At 40.5% G+C, this 19,184-nt stretch overlaps 1 protein-coding gene across 1 annotated transcript in view; it reads left to right on the forward strand.

Annotated features, from left to right (window-relative positions):
- Window positions 1-19,184, forward strand: part of ATP2C1 (ATPase, Ca++ transporting, type 2C, member 1) — a 71,574-nt gene that overhangs the window by 4,117 nt on the left and 48,273 nt on the right. The window contains exons 3-8 of the mRNA XM_015425827.1: window positions 4,038-4,148; window positions 5,617-5,733; window positions 10,408-10,497; window positions 15,028-15,063; window positions 18,005-18,066; window positions 19,136-19,178. Coding sequence (XP_015281313.1) covers window positions 4,038-4,148; window positions 5,617-5,733; window positions 10,408-10,497; window positions 15,028-15,063; window positions 18,005-18,066; window positions 19,136-19,178 — 459 coding nt within the window. The remainder of the gene's footprint in view (window positions 1-4,037; window positions 4,149-5,616; window positions 5,734-10,407; window positions 10,498-15,027; window positions 15,064-18,004; window positions 18,067-19,135; window positions 19,179-19,184) is intronic.

The following is a 19,184-nucleotide window of genomic DNA, read 5'->3' on the forward strand; positions in this document are numbered from 1 at the left end:
ATCCTAACTTACCTCTCTGGCTGTAAGGATAAAATGGAGGAGTGGAGAAGGATAATGTGAGCCACTTTGGGTCCTCACTAGGGAGAAAGGCAGAAAAATGGGCATCATAAAGTGTGAGTCTTGGGCTGATATAAACTCTTAGAATTTTTGCTACTGAACACTGTCCTGCTGGTCTACTTTACTAGTCTTCAATAGATCTAATTCTCAATATGACCAGATTTGTGGATACTTAAATCCAGAGGTTGGAGCCATGAATAGATGAGATGGATCTTTCAATGAACCTGATAAAAGTTCCAGATTTGCAGAAAAATCTGAAATCTAAACGATCAAACATTAGGGGTTAGAACACTCCCAAGTTATAGAAGCAGCTCCTGAAGCTTGAAGAAATGAATGCCACAGTGACCACTACTGGGTAACCACAAGAGTATGTGAGCCTTCAAGCCCTGGTTTATATCAATTAAAGGCAGGAAGAGGGTTTTAGGACTTTTTCCACCACTGTGTTGACCTTTGAGGGAGGGCTCCTTGGGGCCATGCTTGGCAGCAACCATCTAAGCAACTTGCTACTGCACAACTTGCATGATTCACCCAGGCCCAGCTACTTGCTACTGTTCAAGAGCAGCCACCTCATGAAGGCCAGCATGGTATAGTCATTAGAATTTCAGAATAGGTGGGATCTGGGTGTCCCAGGTTTGAATCCTCACTCTTCTGTGGGTGACCTTGATCCTAATGACCTCTCAACCCAATCTAATGTCAGAGGGCTGTTGTGAGGATAAAATGGAGGCGAGGAGAATGATGTAAGCTGTTTTGAGTCCCCATTCTAGAGATAGGCAGGTTATAAATGAAATAAATATCAATATAACTAAAGGTGGTGGACAGATAAGTGTGGGTTGGTGGTTGGGACGGAGAGAAAGAAGCAGGAAAGGTGAGAAAGGGGATTGCCCAGAGGAGGGAAAGAAGAAATAGTGTGGGGAGGGGAATACTGGGGGAAATGAGGTGCCCCCTTGAGTCCTTGTGGATCCCATGCCTGTTTTGTATAATTTTAAAATATTGTACTTTGCTCCAAGGATTTCAGTGATAATTTAGCTTTATAACCATTAGGTTGTGTTAAAAGGTAAGGAGTTGTCAAAAGTCAGTATGCTCACTTTGGTTATCCAATTCAGTATCATTTTTAATATTTAAAAAGCGAACTATATAATTTGACTAGTGTTTCCAAGCAAGTTCTTTAACTACTCTGTAGTCCTGTTCAGTAGGATACATTATTTTTCTCACATGGAATTGCAGCTTCTACTTTGGGGTTCTGTTTCTTCAATTTAGGCTGTCATAAGGCTTTACTCTGTGTATCTTAAGTTTGGAGGTTAATCCAACTACACAGTAAATATCTAAAGGAATTATCTTCCTTGGGAGATCCACCTGTACCAGCCCTTTCCACCTTCCAGGAGAATGGTTGAGATCTCTTTGTTCCTTCAGTCTTTCCATTGGCAGTGATCCTCTTAAACGTTTTGCAGCTGCTTTCATTCACTCGATGATTATATGGTTTTGTCATTCCAGAATAATTTTGTGATATGTATTGTGCATAGAACCTATTATGCAAAATGCCTTGGAAACAAAGAGATGGGAAGGCAGTATAAAAAAGACATAATAAAGTATTGGAGAGCGCTCTTGTTTTATGTGTATATCTGGCTACCTCATGGATTTGTGGGTTGTTTCTTGAGTATCCCAGAATCTCACCAACCCCCTCCCCCCGGTTCCAGGTTCAATTCCTGAGGGTCTTTATGTACTTTTTAAAAGTTGCATAGAAATGAGATTTTCACTAAGTATTTATTGTTTCACGTCCCTCGTGTGGAAGAATTCTGTCTTAAAACAAAGTTACAGGAGGGTTGTCAGTTTCCATACCTGGCAAGAGAAATTTACATTTAGTGGTAGCTGTTGTACCACTATGGCTAAGAGGCTGAGCTGAAATCAGGGCGTTTCACAGTTCAGATCTTTCCGCTGCCGTGATCTCTGGATCTGTTCATCACTGCTGTATGTGAAGTACTCTGAACAGTTGAAATAGCTATATAAATGTTATAGTATTATAAGCTGAGTACACCTGGTATATGTTTGGAGGCAACATGATAAAATAGCTTTGCTGAAGCTAAGCAGGTAGGGGCCTGGTCTACACCAGGATAGAAGGCCTCCTTGGGGACTCTGTGAATGTTGCCTTGAGTTCCCTGGTGGAAGGAAGAATGTTTGTGATCTTAAATTACACTCTGGATGTGGAGAACCACCACTGTCTGAGATGAGGGATTGTGGTTTTGGCAATGCAACAAGTACATGACCATCACACTAGTTCTTAAAATTTCTTCCAAACTTATGTAAAATTAAAAATCTCTTTTAACGTGGATAATAAGTAGAAATCTCGGTTGTACATATGCAACATTGTGCATGCATTTTTTGGATCCTGTTTCATCAGGATAAAACTCTTCAATAGGAAATCCTTCCGAGTAAAGATTTGTATTTGAAGTATCTACTCTGCCACTGTTGCTGGGGGCCACAACTGAAAGAACTACATAGATATGGAGAATTTTGGGGAAAGCTTGTGCTGCATAACAGCTGCATCCACATAGCATCCTTCTTGGAAGCATTCTCCTTGGAAGATTAATATGTATCTAAGATTAATATGTTTCTAATGAGACGGGATGCATATAAAGGGGAAAAAATACTCATTTTTCCTACTAGCTGTTGGAGACCTGAGCACAGAGACCAACATGACTGCCCTGTGAAACTATAGAGACTTGGTAGTTGAAGTATAACATCTTGGTGAGCAAAAGGCTCAGAACTGTGGTCGCTGGCTTTTTGCTCCAGACTTTAAAGAATTCAACTGTTCTGCTTGCTGTTGTGAAAGATATTGGGGCATACTTTCTAGATTGAGCCTTACTGGTAAACAGTAAAGCACCTTAAGAGGGACTAAAGTTGATGCTAGGCTAAGGGCACACCTTCTTAGAAATTAGTTGAAACTTATTTCTCCCATTGGTCAATGTCTTAATGAGCCTCTTTGGGGAAAACTTGTTCTGCATAACAACTGCATCCACATAGCAGCCTGCTTGGAAGATTAATACGTATCTAATGAGGCAAGCTGCCTATACTGGAAAAAAATGCTTCTCTTTAAAATATGCCTGAGATGCTTTTTGTTAAGACATACTTATTTGGAGAAAATGGGAGCTGCAGAATTTTTAAAAAGGACCCATGCTTTCAAGAATACTATATTTACCCAAATCTCATGCTTACTATATGCAAACATTTTTGAGAAGAGATTCCCTCATAACTTCCGCAGCCGCAAAAATCATTTGCAGACTTGGTATCTTAGTCAGCCATCAGGTCTCTCTGCTTTCCCGAGGACTCTATTTTTCAGCAAATGCTTGCATGAGCATGTGATAAAACACTGTAGGATCCAGACAGTTTTTGTCTTTGCTGCTCACCATTTTAGAAGCAGTTGTAGTTCTTCAGATTTTCCGTGAGGCCCTAATCTGGATTGGGCATGTGGTGCAATGTCCTCAGGAGCTCTCGCCCCTTGCATGCCTTTTCAGGGACAGAAACAGGCTGTTTTGTTTGGCTTTCATTCCGCACTGCATCTGTGAGAATTTTTGTTCACTTTACAACAGTGTCAGTGAACAAGATTCTCACAGATGTACCAATTTGCAGTGTAGTTGGATGCCAGCAATCACATCGCCAGTCTCTTAACTTTGGAGTAAGGAGGGGTTTTGGTGTTTGTATATAGTTGTGGTTTTCTTGTGCAGGTTTAAGTGTGTCTCATATCTGTGTGAAAAGCAGGACAAGGCAGGGGGCGGATGAATGGTGTGTGTGGGTAACAGTGAGCTGAATGTGCTTCCTTCTTTAGCCATTAAAGATGATGAGCAAAAAGATTATGGGTACATAATAATCATTAGGATCTGCTAATTGGGATCCTGCTGCTTTTCTTGATGTAGGAATGCTTAACTAGAACATAAGTTTAATCTTTTGTAGTCTGCTGGTGATACGTACAGCTCTTTGATTTTTAGGTTACACGTTTTCAACAACTGCCTAATGATGAAAGTGAAACAATGATTCCTGTTCTGACTTCCAAAAAAGCAAGCGAATTACCAGTCAATGAAGTTGCAAGCATTCTTCAGGTACTTAATGACAATAAATGTTCAAATAAAACATCTACTTGCTTACTTTAGTATATGGTAAATTCATTCCAGTGGATAATCTTTACTTTTTGCAGCCCTTACTAAATACTGCTTTCTTCTTTCAGTAGCACATCAGGTCCATCAAAGATTTAATTTGTAAACTGAAATTATTTTGCATCTTGATTTAATGTTTTAGAGTTCTGGGCACCATTAATAATAAATATTTTCTGTGGTGACACATCACCTTTGGAACGCCCTTCCCCTTCAGGCCCTCCTTGCACCTACTTTACTATCTTTCTGCTTAGCACATAAAAGAATGCAATCTTTTTACTCAGGCTTTTAATTCATGGTTTAATTTACCAGCTTTATAATGGCCATCTCTGTTTTATACATAGTTTTTAATGCTGCATCTGGGTTTTTTAAAATGGTTTGTGTCTTATTCTGGGTTTTAATTGTAAGCTGCCTCAAGAAGGACTCCGAAAAGGTGGCATAAAAATACTTTAAACAAATAAAATATGTAGATCATTCCAAAACAATAGCCCCATTTCTTAAAATGCCCTTGTCAAAGCTGACACAGTATACACTGGCAAATGCATATTATAAAACCAAACATTAATGATTAAGAGTTCCCATTGTTCCTACATGCAGCAATAGCAGTAAAAATCAATTGATCAAACTATATATTATGTTGCTTTCTTGGCAAGCTTCATATTATGACCACTATAGGTAACATTATAAAATATGACATATCATGAAGACATAATCCAGTAGAATAAATACTTCAGCTGAATCAATTGTGCATTATATATCAGAACTAGAGAAATTCTGGATGTATACAGATGTTAGACAAACTGAAATTGAACAGATTTACCTGTGAAAGACATGAACACTGCTTGTTTTTAGTACTTACACACTCCCTTGTTCCTCCCTTTGTGCATGGAGCATGATTACAGTCCTCCATCTCCAGTTTGCCAGGATATTCCAATGTAGGTGCTTGGCAACTTGGAGTTTTACTCTTCACAAGCCAGGAATCTAAGCTTGTATTAAACTAAGATGCTGAGCCACTGAGTTTGGAAGTCACAGGAAAATGACACTTTGTCAAACTGGAGTTTGAATTGAGCTCTGTATGTGGGGTGAAGTGGGAAGAGTAAGTAGAATCTGCAAACATGCTGTATTAGTGCTTATCACTGACACAATCTCTAATCTATTTGGCATGACATATGAATTCAGCTACTGTTTTCAGGTTTTGCCCTGATGGTTGATAGCTGGGTCATTCAGATCCCTGAAATTTATGTCTGTGAAATCAGATTGGACTAAAGAGTTTTTCCCCTCAAGGAATAGCATATAAGCAGAACTTCTGTAGTTTTTTTTAGTATTCTGATTAGAGTAAAACAAAATCTTAACTTTGCATGTGTAGAGCGTGTGTATATGTACACACATATTTATATACATCGGTATATTTCCACAGGCTGACCTTCAGAATGGCTTGAGAAATTGTGAAGTTTGTCATAGACGGGCTTTCCATGGATGGAATGAGTTTGATATCAGTGAGGATGAGCCACTGTGGAAAAAATACATTTCTCAGGTAGGTGTCTCTGGTCTTTCTTGTAGGGTCTTCAGTGATATTGGGATGGTCAATAGTGTGCTATCCTGTTCCTGTGTAATGGAAAAATCTGGTGTGGGTGTGTTAACCTCACTTTAGAGAATAGGAGTAGTCTACTTAAAGAGACTAGGTGAGCATATTCTCTAAATTGGGAGAGCACACTCTAAAGAAGAGATTTCACTTGACAGTTTGATCTCTTGTGTCAAAGATCTTTATCAACATAGAGGTTTTAGAACAGCCTGATTCCATGTGAAAACTTGACTGCTGTTGTATAATCATACAGTTAAATAGCGTGTTTCTTAAAAACTTAAAATTGTTACTTTGCTGTATTAGTTAACCAAAATAACCAAGTTAACTTAATGCTGATGACGCAAATAGGTCTTTTTTTACTGCCTGTACCCATGACAAAGTAGAATAAAATATTGTTGGAAAATTTGGGCTAGGACCATGAAATGAAGCAGAAGAGAGACTCTCAGAATTCTGTGAAGACCATAAGTTGTTCATTGTGAACACATGTTTCAGACAAGCTAACAGATTATTGCATATGTGGACCTCACTGGATGGCCAATACAGAAATAAAATGGATTATTTAATCAGAAGCAGAAGATGAAGAAGCTCTATTCTCTCTGCTAAAATAAGTTGAAAAGCTGACTGTGGTACAGACCATGAACTGTTAATAGCAAAAATTAGAATAAAGCTGAAGAAAAACACCACAACATTCTTGGGGTCAAAATATAATCTAAACAGCATTGCTGAAGAGTTTAAAGACCATGTAAAGAACAGATTCTAACAGATTTGAATGAGAACCAGAAGAACTGAGGGTTGAAGAAGAAGAAGAGATTGGATTTATACCCCGCCCTTCACTTGGAGTCTCAGAGCGGCTTACAAACTCCTTTCCCCTCCCCACAACCGACACCCTGTGAGGTGGGTGAGGCTGAGAGAACTCTGACACAAGCAATGTTCCCTCTAAGGTGTGGAGTCTTAGGAGCAAAAATTCTACTTTGTGAGCGACTGGCATGAAAGTTGTGAGCAAGAGATTTGGCTGCTGCATCAATTAGTTTGCTCTGGAGCCATCCTTCCTGAACTAAGACAAAAATGTGTGAGCCGGAGGCTAAAAAACTGTGAGCTAGCTCACACTAACTCAGCTTAGAGGGAACACTGGACACAAGGTGCTCTTTTTCAAGGACAGCTGTGCCAGAGCTTGTGACTGACCCAAGGTCACATCAGCAGGTGCAAGTGGAGGAGTGGGGACTCAAACCCGGTTCTCCCAGACTAGAGTCCGCACACTTAACTACTACACCAAACTATAGATATTATCAAGGAAGAATGCATAAAAACTATGCCTGTAGCCAAAAGAAATGGAAAGCCTCACTGGCTGAATGACTGAAAAAAATGTTAAAGACAGGTGAAAAGCCAAAGTAAAAGCGTTTCAGTGATTGACAGGTAGAGACAAAGAGAATTATTACAATAATCAGTGTAAAGAAATAGAAGAGGACAACAGAAAAGAAAGAATGAGAAATTGGTTCCACAAGAATCAAGAAATCAAGGGGAAATTTAAAGAACTGCCAGTTCTGAAAAAAATAGATGTCAAAGACTGAGGCAACTTGGATCATTGCATTAATTTCTACACAAGTAAGTGATGCTCAAAATCTTACAACAAAGATTCTTACCTTATATGGACTAAGAAATGCCAAATGTTCAAGGTGGATTTAGAAAAGGAAGAGATACTAGAGATCATACTGCAATATGTTACTTACTGGATCATACTGTATGTGTGTCGTAATATTGGATTGTTTTGGTGTGCCACCTGTACTGTGGATGAGAGGCTACTGTTAGGACAGAATATGGAGAAACAGAATGGTTTCTAATTGGCAAAGGTTCATACAAGGATGAGCTTTGCCTTTCTGTCTGTCCAATGTATATGCAGAATTTATCATACAGAAAGCTGGAATAGATTTAGATGAAGGTGGAGTGAAAATTGTTGAAGGAACATTAACAGTATGAGAGATGCAGATGACACCATATTACTGACAGAAAACAAGACTTGAAATGACTCCTGAAGAAGGTTAAAGCAAATAGTACCAAAGCAAGATTGCAACTGTATATCAAGAAGATAAAAGTAATACATATGGGGGAATTACACAGGTTTAAGGCTGATGATGAAGAAATTGAAATTGTTTAAGATTTTCTATTCCTTGGCTCCATCATCAACCAAAAGGGAGGTTGCAACCAAGAAGTCAGAAGGAGATTTGGACTGGAAAGGGCAGCCATGAAGGAGCTACAGAAAATCCTTAAGTGTAAGGCAGTGTCACTAGTGGTCAAGATGATTCATGCTGTAGTATTCCTGATTACTATGTATGGGTATAAAAGTTGGATAATTAAGAAAGCTGACAAGAAGAAAGTTGATTCATTTGGAATGTGGTGTTGGAGGGGAATTTTATTGATACCATAGACTGCCAAAAAGACAAATAGATATGGAAGGTAGATACGTGTGTTCTTTTTCTTTTTTTTAGGCCCACCGGAGGGGATTTTTTATTGCATTTTTTAATAGACTACAAACTACAATGGAAAATTGGGAAAGGGTAACTACATCTAGGGAGAAAGGAAAGAGAACCACTACTAACTAAAACCCCAAGTATAGGAGATCATAACAATAGCTTATATAAATGTTAATCTTAAATTGCTAGTATTACTTTGAACATAGTCGGTTATGCTAAGTTTTTAATCTTTTTATCCAATGATTTCACTGTTTAAGAGAACTCCCAGAGCATCCCATAATAAAACTAAAGTTTTAAGGCACAATTCAGAGTCCTTCAGCCTTCAGTTTGTCTTATCTTTTCTAATCCTCAATTTATATGTACGTTTGGGGGCAGCTGCACCCTTATCAGAAAAGAGTCCTTGTTGGAAGACACTGAGTCCAATTCACTACTGGATTTGCTGTCATCTTCATCCTTCTCTACCTCGGCTGTCTCCCCCAGCTGCACTCTCAGGAACTCGCGTGCTTTGGAAACAGTCAATCTTTTCTTTTTTTAGCGTGTAGTTTGAAAATGACATCTTCTGGAATTAACCATCTGTAAACAATACTGTTTGTTTGTAGAAAAAGGATTAGGTCTTTATATTTATTTCTCTTTTGCCTTATTTCAAATGGAATGTCTTTTAAAATCCTGATGGTGTTGTCCCCGATTTTCAAAGGTGGTCCTGTAGTTGCTTTCAGGATAGAATCCCTCACATGTTGCTTTGCGAATCTAACCACTATTTCCCCAGGCAGATTATTCTTTTTAATGCACACGGAATAGGACCTATAGACCACATCCATTTCGCTTGCAAGATATTCCGCTTTCAAATCTGTAACTGGGGCTAATGCTTCACTCAGAAGTTGCTTTAGATTCTCACCTTTTAATTCTGGGGCCCCTTGAAATCATAGGACCAGATTTGCTTTCTCCATTTGCAGCTGTAAAAGTTGTGATTCTTCCGAGGCTTATTTCTTTTCCAGCTTTTGCACCACTTTCTTGACTTTTTTAGTGTTGGTGTCCATTTCCTTCACCTTCTCAGCCGTTTGCTCCGTTATTTTTAAAGTCTGAGTCAGTTGGAGCTGCTGAGTTGCAAGATTCTGGTTTAGAGTCGTCAGCTGTTGTTTGATGTTAGTCATCTGGTCCAGCAGCGGGCGCAAGGAATCTGCCAACATTTTTGAGAACTCAGTGACCTCTTCTGGTTGAGGGCTCATGGTCCCGGCTACTTTCACTTTTGCTGGCTTGTTTTTCTCTGCCCTCTTCCCCGCCATCTTTATGGATTGTTTACTTTTATGAAAACTTGCTAAAATCTCTGAAATATGCCCATACGCTTATCCACGCTCTGGTAAGTCTCTCAAAACAAATTTCAACACTTTTTCTTCTGCTCCCCCCTTAGTATTTCGTTGTTTAGTTCATGCGCATGGGAGGGGCCCCTCCCCTGCTCGCTTTTTTCGCCATTCCCAGGGTGTAGCTTTCTTTTTAAATTCTCGTGTTCGCTTTAACCCGACTCACAGTTCATTGTTGGTCATACGACCTCGCTCAGAACACGTTAAAAATGCTTGATCTCCGACGCTTGTCCTGGTCAGCGGCTCTAGATACATACGGACACTCAGGGGCAGGACCGTCGGGGCGGAGGAGCACCTCAATTCCCCAGCATCGCGCTGGCGAAGAGGTCACCCCTAAAGAGCCCCATGGCTAGGAGCTTTTTGCCAAGGCTCTGGGGGGGTAGCGACCCGTCACCCCCCCTTCTTTCCGCTGGTGTGCAGATCACATCCCCAGGAGCTCCGGGAGATGCGTCCGCCAGTGTGTCTCCATAAATCGGAAGTCTGATACGTGTGTTCTTTTGATCACAGTATTAAGCTAGAGATCAAATGCCCACCATAACATTAGGAGGCAAAGGGTCACCTCTAGATCAAGTAGGTGATGACTCCTTTAGTGACTAGCCAGGCCCTGGTCCACAGTGGCAGTCGGTTTGTCGTCACTGATAAAGGGAGTATTAATCTGAAACTCCAGTGTCTTAAATTGTATAGAATTATAGTCTGTAGCTGTGTCATTTAAACTTCTGACTTTTAAAGTATTGAAGGTAGTAGTTGTATTATACTTAAGTGTTGTTCTGAATGTTTCTCAAATATTTTTTGCTTTGCAGTTTAAAAATCCCCTTATCATGCTTCTTCTGGCTTCTGCAGTCATCAGTGTTATCATGCATCAGTTTGATGATGCCGTCAGTATCACTGTGGTAAGACTATTTTTCTGCTTAAATAAAATTGTAAGATTGTGGCATTTCTCTTTGTGAATAAGTAGCAGGCAAGTCTTAAATCCTGTACTCAGTTGTGGTTCTAGAAGAAGGTGGTTGTGTAAGACAGAGGTGTTCCCCCGATTTTTGTTTACCTTAAAATGGACAGGATCCTTTGAGCCCCTTGCTATCCCTAACACTTCTGTCTTTACCACTTAAAGGCCTAGGTGGCTAGTACTTATAAACTCCCCCTTATGTATTTAATTATTTTTGCCCAGCCTTCTGTCACATTTGGCCTTAGAGGTGGATTATAGATCTGTAATCTGTTAAATATCCCTAACAGTGACCTTTTTCCTGAAGAAAGGGCTTGTGCTCCACTATATTCTAGTTGGCTTAGATTCCTTCCTGCTCATTCGTATCCATACTTAGGAACCTGACAGGACTTGATGTAATTTTGGTGTAATTGGTGTAAGTTTTTTATTTCTGTGTGGGATACATCTTGCCAGGAGGCCCTTTTTACATATGACACAGGCTGTTTCCTTTTTTCTTGAGGCTAGAAGGAGTTGCTTTACTGCAAAACTGTCTCTGTAGCCCAGTTCATCTGCTTACTGATACGCTTAGAACAGAATGGATTCAGGTCAAGAGTTTGTTCCTGGTAAAGAATTTAGGTATCAGAATTAATTCCTATCCCCTCCCCTTTTTGGTAATACATTTATTTTTTGCTCATTAAAACAAACAAATAAAATACAGTACACTATTACAGGAGATACAAAGTTAATGATCATTCAAAAACAAGCCTATATTTGAAGGGGATCTCCCCACCTTTATGACATTTATTCCCTCCACTTCCTCAAAAAATGAGGTAACTTAGAATCTGAATCTGTATAGTTAGCCATGAAAGAGATCTTCTCCAATAATTAATTCCTGTCTGTCATGGAAGTACTCAATATTAGGAGTGTGCACCAAAAAAACCATGGCATTTTTTGGGTTTGGGTATATTGAACCTGAAAAATACTGGTATTTTCCAATATTCTTGAATCCCAATATTGGTATGGTATTGGGATTCGGGAAATAATTGGGATTGCTGGATTTTTCGGCTCCTTGGACCCTTTCTTCAGGTGGCAGTTTGCATGCAGATTGGAGAAGGTGTTTAAAGGTACTTATTATTTATTTAGTTATTTATTATTTATTTATTTATCTAATTTATACCCCGTCTTCCCGGCCAAGGCTGGCTCAGGTCGGCTTACATAAAAAGATGTATAAATTACAGTTAAAATGATCCTAAAACCTACTAAAACCATCTGACATAATAAAGTGCTATTAATCGTTGTTACTTAACGATGACAGCCGTTATTCAATAATCCATTCTCACAGTTGGCTCATAGATCTTTTCTTTAGGCGGCTGATACAGGCTGTTTTTGGACACTCCAGGGGGCGGGCTCTCTGTCCTTTAGCTGTTAGGGGGTAGCTCCTTGATTGAAAGCCTGGAGGAAGAGCTCCATTTTGCAGGCCCTGTGGAACTGCATGAGGTCCTGCAGGGCCCTGATCTCTTCTGGGAGCTCATTCCACCAGACCGGAGCCACCACCGAGAAAGTCCTGGCCCTGGTTGTAGCCAGCCTGGCCTCCTTGAGTCTTGGGAGGGCCAGTCAGTTTTGGGATCCTGATCACAGTGCTTTCTGGGGAACATATGGGGAAAGGTGGTCCTTCAGGTATGTAGGCCCCTGACCATAAAGGGCTTTAAAGGTGAGAACCATTACCTTGAAGTGAATCTGATATGCTATCAGCAGCCAGTGCGATGCTTCAGCACAGGTTGGATGTGCTCCGGCATAGGGAGACCCATCATAAGCCTGGCTGCAGTATTTTGCACTAGCTGCAGCTTCTGGATCTACGACAAGGGCAGCCTCATGTAGAGAACATTACAGTAGTCCAGTCTCAAGGTAACCATCACATGGATCACTGTTGCCAAGCCGCTGCATTCGAGGAAGGGAACCAACTGCCTGACCAGCTGAAGGTGGTAAAAGGCTGATCTGGCAGTGGCTGCGACCTGGGCGTCCATTGTTAAAGAGGAATCCAGGAGCACTCTCAGACTCCTAACCTCTGGCCTATCGAAGGTGGGGGGTGGGATCCCTACCCTCGGACCGCCCCGGCTCAGGCACAGGACCTCAATCTTCGTCGGATTTAATACTGATCCCTTTGGACGCTTTCTCCAGGTGGCAAATGAACTTGCCAAAACCAGGCTGCAGGAGAAGAAAGCCCCAGGAGCTGCTGTGCCACGCAAAGCACATTGTTTTGTGCAGTACAGGAGATCCTGGCTGGGGTCACTATCTCCTGTAGTCCTGTTTAAGACAGGCTTCAGGAAAAGGGAGCCCCAGGAGCTGCTGTGCCCAGTTTAAATCAGACTGCAAGAGAAAGCGAGCCCTGGATCTTCTATGTTGCTGGGAGCAATGTGCTCCATGCGCCACAGAAGATCCTGAGCTTGCTTTCTCCTGTAGCCCCATTTAAACTGAACTGCAGGAGAAACAAGCCCCAGGAGCTGTTGTGCTATGCGGAGCACATTGTTCCTGGCGGCACAGCAGCTCCTGGGCTCACTCCTGCAGTCCGATTTAAACCAGGCTGCTGGAGAAGCAAGCCCCAGGAACCTGCTAGTGAACTTGGAAGGCATTTAAAGGGCTTGCAGTCCCTTTAAATAACCTTCAACCGCGGCTATCCAGGTGACCCGAAAAATCCTGAATATTTTCGGGATTTTTTTCGGACTGGCTATTTTTATATAGCCATGTAAATGGGCCACGCTTACCTGGCTGAAAAAATATCCAGAAAACACCGACACAGTATTTTCCGGGTATTTGTCAGCTCAGCTTAGCCGAATATACGCACCTACTCAGTATTTGGTACTGACCACTTAAAACAAGTTGAGAAGGTGCTATATTTATACTCTGGAAATTATCACTGGTTTTCAGTGGGTTGCATGCCAGGCAGGAGGTTAAAGACAATGCAGAGCTCTTTTTTTGCCTTCTTCCTTTTCCTGGATATATATTTGTAAGGCTAAAACACTGTTCAATTACAGGTTTCCTTTTAAATTAAAGGACCTTAATAATAGCAGATTGAATAGCCTTTAAAGAAAGCCAACCATGGGAATAAATACACTTACTTGGTCAGTATTAGTGATCTGCAAGCTTTCTCTGACTCACTGTGGTATCCACTATTATTATTTTACTGTTTCTTGCTTCAAGAAGTTTTAGAACAATTAAGTCTTTGTGAGGATTTTTTCCCTGACAGCAGGGGGAAAAAGAGAGAACCAGACCTAACCCTCCCTCAAAGATGAAGAGACGACCCCTATTTGTTGAATAAGAGAAGGGGGTAATTAATAGCAGAGAAGGCTGAGTATGTTCAAGAGCATAAGATTTCCAGTTAAGGTTGAGAACTGCAAGCAAACTGGTTGCCTCTCTCCCTTTCTTTTTTTGCTTGGGAGAGGGCAACTACTGCTTGAGAGAGGGCGGAGAACCCTGTCTATGAGCTCAGCCCATGTGTGGGAGGATCTGTGTCTGACTTTTAATGGGGTACTGCTTTGTGAATGAGAGGAGGCTTTTTCTCTTTTTGTGAATTTTCCTCCACTATCAAGATATTGACTAAACTGAGATTGCAGAAACCGCTGCTACCGGGAGGCACCTGAGGGACATAACTCTAAGAATGGATAAAAGAGAACAAGTTCAAAGAACTGCAAACTTAGAAGTCTTTGAACGTCAGATGAGCTGATTATGCACTGTCTTTTGTGCTGAAAGTCTGAAGTGACATTTGTAACAAGCCCTTTTCCTATTTGGTTTAATCCCAGATTATTAAAATACCTTCACACAGTTAATCTTTTTAAACCTAAAAGTTATGCCTGAATTGCATAACTGAACCGCAGTGCATACTGTTGATCTCTTGGCGGAGGCTCTGTTCCTAAATGTCAAATGTACTCTTGAGCATGATATAAAAATTGTCAGTACGAATGAAGGGTTGATGTCTGTGGATTTTCTTCAGGAAGTCTCTGCCCTTCCTGTCCAAATGGTGCTAGAAATTATACTGGATATAACGATGCTCGTCACCCTAATCTTGGCATTAGAATAAAATCTGAAACATGCTTTTGAATCTGAAAACACAATATGTACATCTATCAAAGCTTAATTGATGTATCCTTGAAATGAACAGCAGGAAATAAATATGCCTCTAGAATATGGGGAATCAATGGCAGAGATGTCAGCTGATAAAATGAGGGTTTAGGATGGGCTTGGGTACAGTGGAACATTTAAAAATCTATGGATAATGTGTCAGATAAGGATGCCAGGCTGCTGGTTAGCATCCCCAGGAACTTTCTGGGTAGGGTGATGGCTGGAATGATATCTGGCAACACACGGCGTCACATCCATATAGATGATAATCTTTTTCCAAATAAAATTAAAATTACTGTTAAAGTTGAATGCAGCCTGGATATTTCACATGGATGTTAATAAAGCAGCTATCTTGCTTTAACACTTTCTCCCCTCTTTCTTACAGGCAATACTTATTGTTGTTACAGTTGCCTTTGTACAGGTAATAACATCTTATTAGTTTCATCCAAATGATTGATTTTTTTTCAGTAGAAATTTTTGTCTATTATTCTTATAACAGCTGAAACATTATTGTACATATCAGACGCTGTGATATATACTGTATGCCTTAGAAATCTGGCTGAGCAATTATAATGTCTGTGATCCCATAATTAGCATCACAACAGACTTGTGAATAATAATTGTTGTGGCATCTTAAACTGATCCATCTCTGTGTGGCATGAACTTTTGTGTTTGTCAGGAAACTCACTGAGAAAGCCTTATGTCATGTGGGTTTCTCTCATAAATGGGTTAAGTATGTTGCTGTCTTCAAATTTTATTTTAAACTTGCTGAAACTTGGTAATAAACTCTCACTTGAGCTTGCATACTATTAATGTAATATGCAAAGAATTAACATGTAAAAACCTGACTAAAAGTCTTTGGTGCTGTGCGCCAAGACATTCACTTCAGACAGCTAGTTTTGCAGTAATTAATGCACAACAACCTTTAAAGACATTTAAGGAAAATGAAGGGAACTTCTGTGTTTAGGGCACAAATACCAGCTGCAGTTTTCAAATATTGCAAGAGTCTGATGAGCATATTTTGCCTGCTGCATTAAATATGTATAACTTGCCCTTTTGAGAGATTCTTAAAAGTTTCAAGGAAGTGATACAATTTTCCTGGCATCTGAGATGAAACCATAGCCTATTGCCCTGTCTGTATTGGACTGAGGTCTGTCAGATATGTACAGTGCATATCTAAGCAGAGTTACACCCTTGTAAACCTGTTGACTTTAATAGCTTTAGAAGGTTGTAACTGCAATGTTGGGCATTTGGATCACAAATAATTGAGAAGCTGCACTAAGGGCCAGACTACGTTACATGCAAAGGCTTGTAACAGATGCCCATTGGCACTTTTTTGGTAGGCTGCTTTTGTCTCCTTAAAAGGAAGAAGGCAGAATTGGTTGTGGGTAGTATTTGGAATGAAGTCATGTGAGCACATCTCTGCTTCCTCTTTTGCACCATTTCTTCTGGAACAGCTTTCCCATGAGAAGCTGTAATATTTTTGTTACATGTATTTGTGTGTAATATGTAGATGGCCCTTCAAGAATTCATGTAAGAGTTCTTGTAGCTCTTCTAGTTTCAACCTTTTTGACTATCAAGGGATGGGGGGGGCAGTTTATGAGCAAGCATATCCTTGCAGTTACGTTTGTCTGTTTACAGTTTTGATAGCTACAGTAAAAATTGATATATTTAAATTTGGCATGTATCTGGCTTTCCCCGTAAGGTGGCTGTATGTCTTCATTACACTGAGGTGTGCGTTCAGCTATATCAGAGCCAAAAAAATAATCAAAAATTACTTTATTGGTATTTTCCGGCTATTTTTTCAGCCGAACATATTTTTGAGTATCTTTTTGACTATCTGGAATAGCCAAGCCCCCCAAAATCCCAAAAATATCCAGGATTTTTTGGGACCACCAGGTAGCTGAAGTTAAAGAGCGTTTAATGGGATTGTAGTCCCTTTAAATGCCTTCCGGGTGAGCTCTCAGCTTGAAGAAGGGGTGTGAATAAGGGGTTTAAAGGGATTGTGAGCCCTTTAAGTGCTTTCAGAGTGAATGTTCACCTTGCAGAAGGCATTTAAAGGGGCTGTAATCCTTTTAAACGTTTGCTACTATTGAAAACAATGGTGGATAGGGGCACCTTCTTTTGGGGCCCACAGAATTGGACCCCCTTGTTCAATTTTTTTGAAACTTGGAGGAGGGGTTGAGGAGAAGTCCCAGCAGCTGTGCTGCAAATTTGGTGCTTCTGCCTCAAAAAACAGACCCCTGGATACTCGTGGTTCGATTCCCCATTATAATGGCCTCCATGGGGTATAATGGAGCTGAAAAAAATCAGAATTTCTGAAAAATCCTGAATCTGAATACCATACCAGTATTAGGATTTAGGAATATTGGAAAATATCGATTTGGGGGGGGGGGTCAGTATACCTGAACCAGAAAAATACCATTTTTTTTTGCACAACCTTACTTTTCACTGCACATACACAGCAGTCTGTATGGAGAGCTGTGATTGCTGTTGCTTCCCAGATTTTGCTCCATAGTCTGTGCATCACTTTGTCTACTCTGGGGAAGGAAGAGGAGGATGAGGAGGAGATTGGATTTATACCCCGCCCTTCACTTACAAACTCCTTTCCCTTCCCCTCCCCACAACAGACACCCTGTGAGGTAGGTGGGGCTGAGAGAACTCTGACACAAACTGCTCTTTCAGGAACAGCTGTGCCAGAGCTTGTGACTGACCCAAGGTCACATCAGCAGGTGCAAGTGGAGGAGTGGGGAATCAAACCTGGTTCTCCCAGATTAGAGTCCGCACACTTAACCACTACACCAAACTGGTGCATGGTGACTTAGTTGCTATTGACTTAGCCATTGATAGCTTCTAGTGAACTAGCTCTTGGGGATGGTAGCCTGTGCTAAGATACTGGTTTTGATTTCACTGCTAAGACTTGGCCTGGTGACTGGTGCAAGGTCACCCAGCAAGCTTCCGTGGCAGAGTGGGGATTTAACTCTGGGTTTCCCAGGTTCCAGTCCAGCACTCTCACCACAGTTTCACAATACCCAGGCAATTCAGCCTTATCAGAGGGCATTGGGAGTGAGGGCTGCAGCTGGATCCTGTTACTAGTTTGCTAGCAATGTGCAGCTACCAATGAAGCTCTCTGTGCCAGAGAACAAATCTGCTCAGTGATTGGCTCTCCTATGTGTTACTGCTGCCCTTTTTCGAGCACTTGCAATGATAAAACATTTAAGGTTACATTTGTTTGGGGCAGCCCTTCAGAATCTCCCTTTAAGGAGAAATGTTTATTGCTAACCTCCCCAACAGATTAGCTTCTTGTGATAGTGACAAGTTTGGAAAGCGGCTTCAGTTTTTTCCTTGTTATGCCCCTGCAGGAATACAGATCAGAAAAATCTCTGGAAGAGCTGAGTAAACTTGTACCTCCAGGATGCCACTGGTATGGTGCAGCTTTTTATTATTTTTATTTTTATATTACTACTACTACTACTACTACTACTACTATTATATATTTTGGTTTTAAGTGCTGCAGAGGGTTATTAACTTTGTTTATGTGGTGTGCCTGGAGATGTAGTCTTGATTTCACTTTAATATGAGCAGTGGTTATCTACATTGCTTGAGGGAGCCTGTTACCCTTTTGTGACAGTGTACTTTGAACTTTTCAGCTAGGTTCTGAAATACCATAGCTGAACATAACTAACTTTTGAGTAAAAGGCTTGACTGCAAAGAATATATTCACCTGAGTAAGAGAAAGAATAATCGATGTAGCCATGCTTTTGAAAAAAGACTGGAGAGCATGTTGTCTGTTTAGAAACGTCAGCTGCTGAAGAACTTCATAGCTTCTTCGTTATTTCAGTGCAGTATTTATAGTGTGCTGCTGCTGTGTGGATTCCTGTATTTTAATTTATTTTCATTTTAATGTGTTACATTGCCTCAGGTGCTTGGAAACAGAGCTAACTCATAAATATAAATAAGCACTTCAGAGATCTTCAAAGACAAACATGCCTCTATTAATATGTAAATTGTTTTGTGGATAACGATAGTGTAAATTTTATCTTAACAGAATTTTAATTCCCCTCTGTCTAGTAGGTTTTGCACCTCTAGTCAACATAGCAAATTCTCACTAAAAGTCTAAAAAATCCTCGCTCTTAAATACACTTGAGTACACATAGGTCTGTCAGGAAAAAGGAAGACAGATTAATAAAGGCAGGCATGCTAGTCATTTTTGCCTTTCCCTGTGCGGAAGCTGAATTGCTGTTTCAAATCCGACACAAAATCAGACAAGTGGCTTCCAAATCGAGGTGCTTTGATTCACTGTATTGAAGCAACTGTAACCAATTGTATCTACATGGCATAACTGAAGACAGCATCCCATAACGCTGTGTTGGTTACTAAGCTGATATATCTAGAAGTGTTGTTTTAATTCTTCAAATCAACGTGAGCAGGTATGATTTTATTTTACGAGGCTTTCAGTTCTGAGTTGCAAGATGTATTTCTTCTCTCTGCAGTGTTCGAGAGGGAAGGGTGGAACATACACTTGCGAGAGACTTGGTCCCA

Source organism: Gekko japonicus, unplaced genomic scaffold, assembly GCF_001447785.1.
Source record: "Gekko japonicus isolate JY-2015 unplaced genomic scaffold, Gekko_japonicus_V1.1 scaffold2183, whole genome shotgun sequence".
In the NCBI taxonomy this organism is placed as follows: Eukaryota; Metazoa; Chordata; class Lepidosauria; order Squamata; family Gekkonidae; genus Gekko; species Gekko japonicus.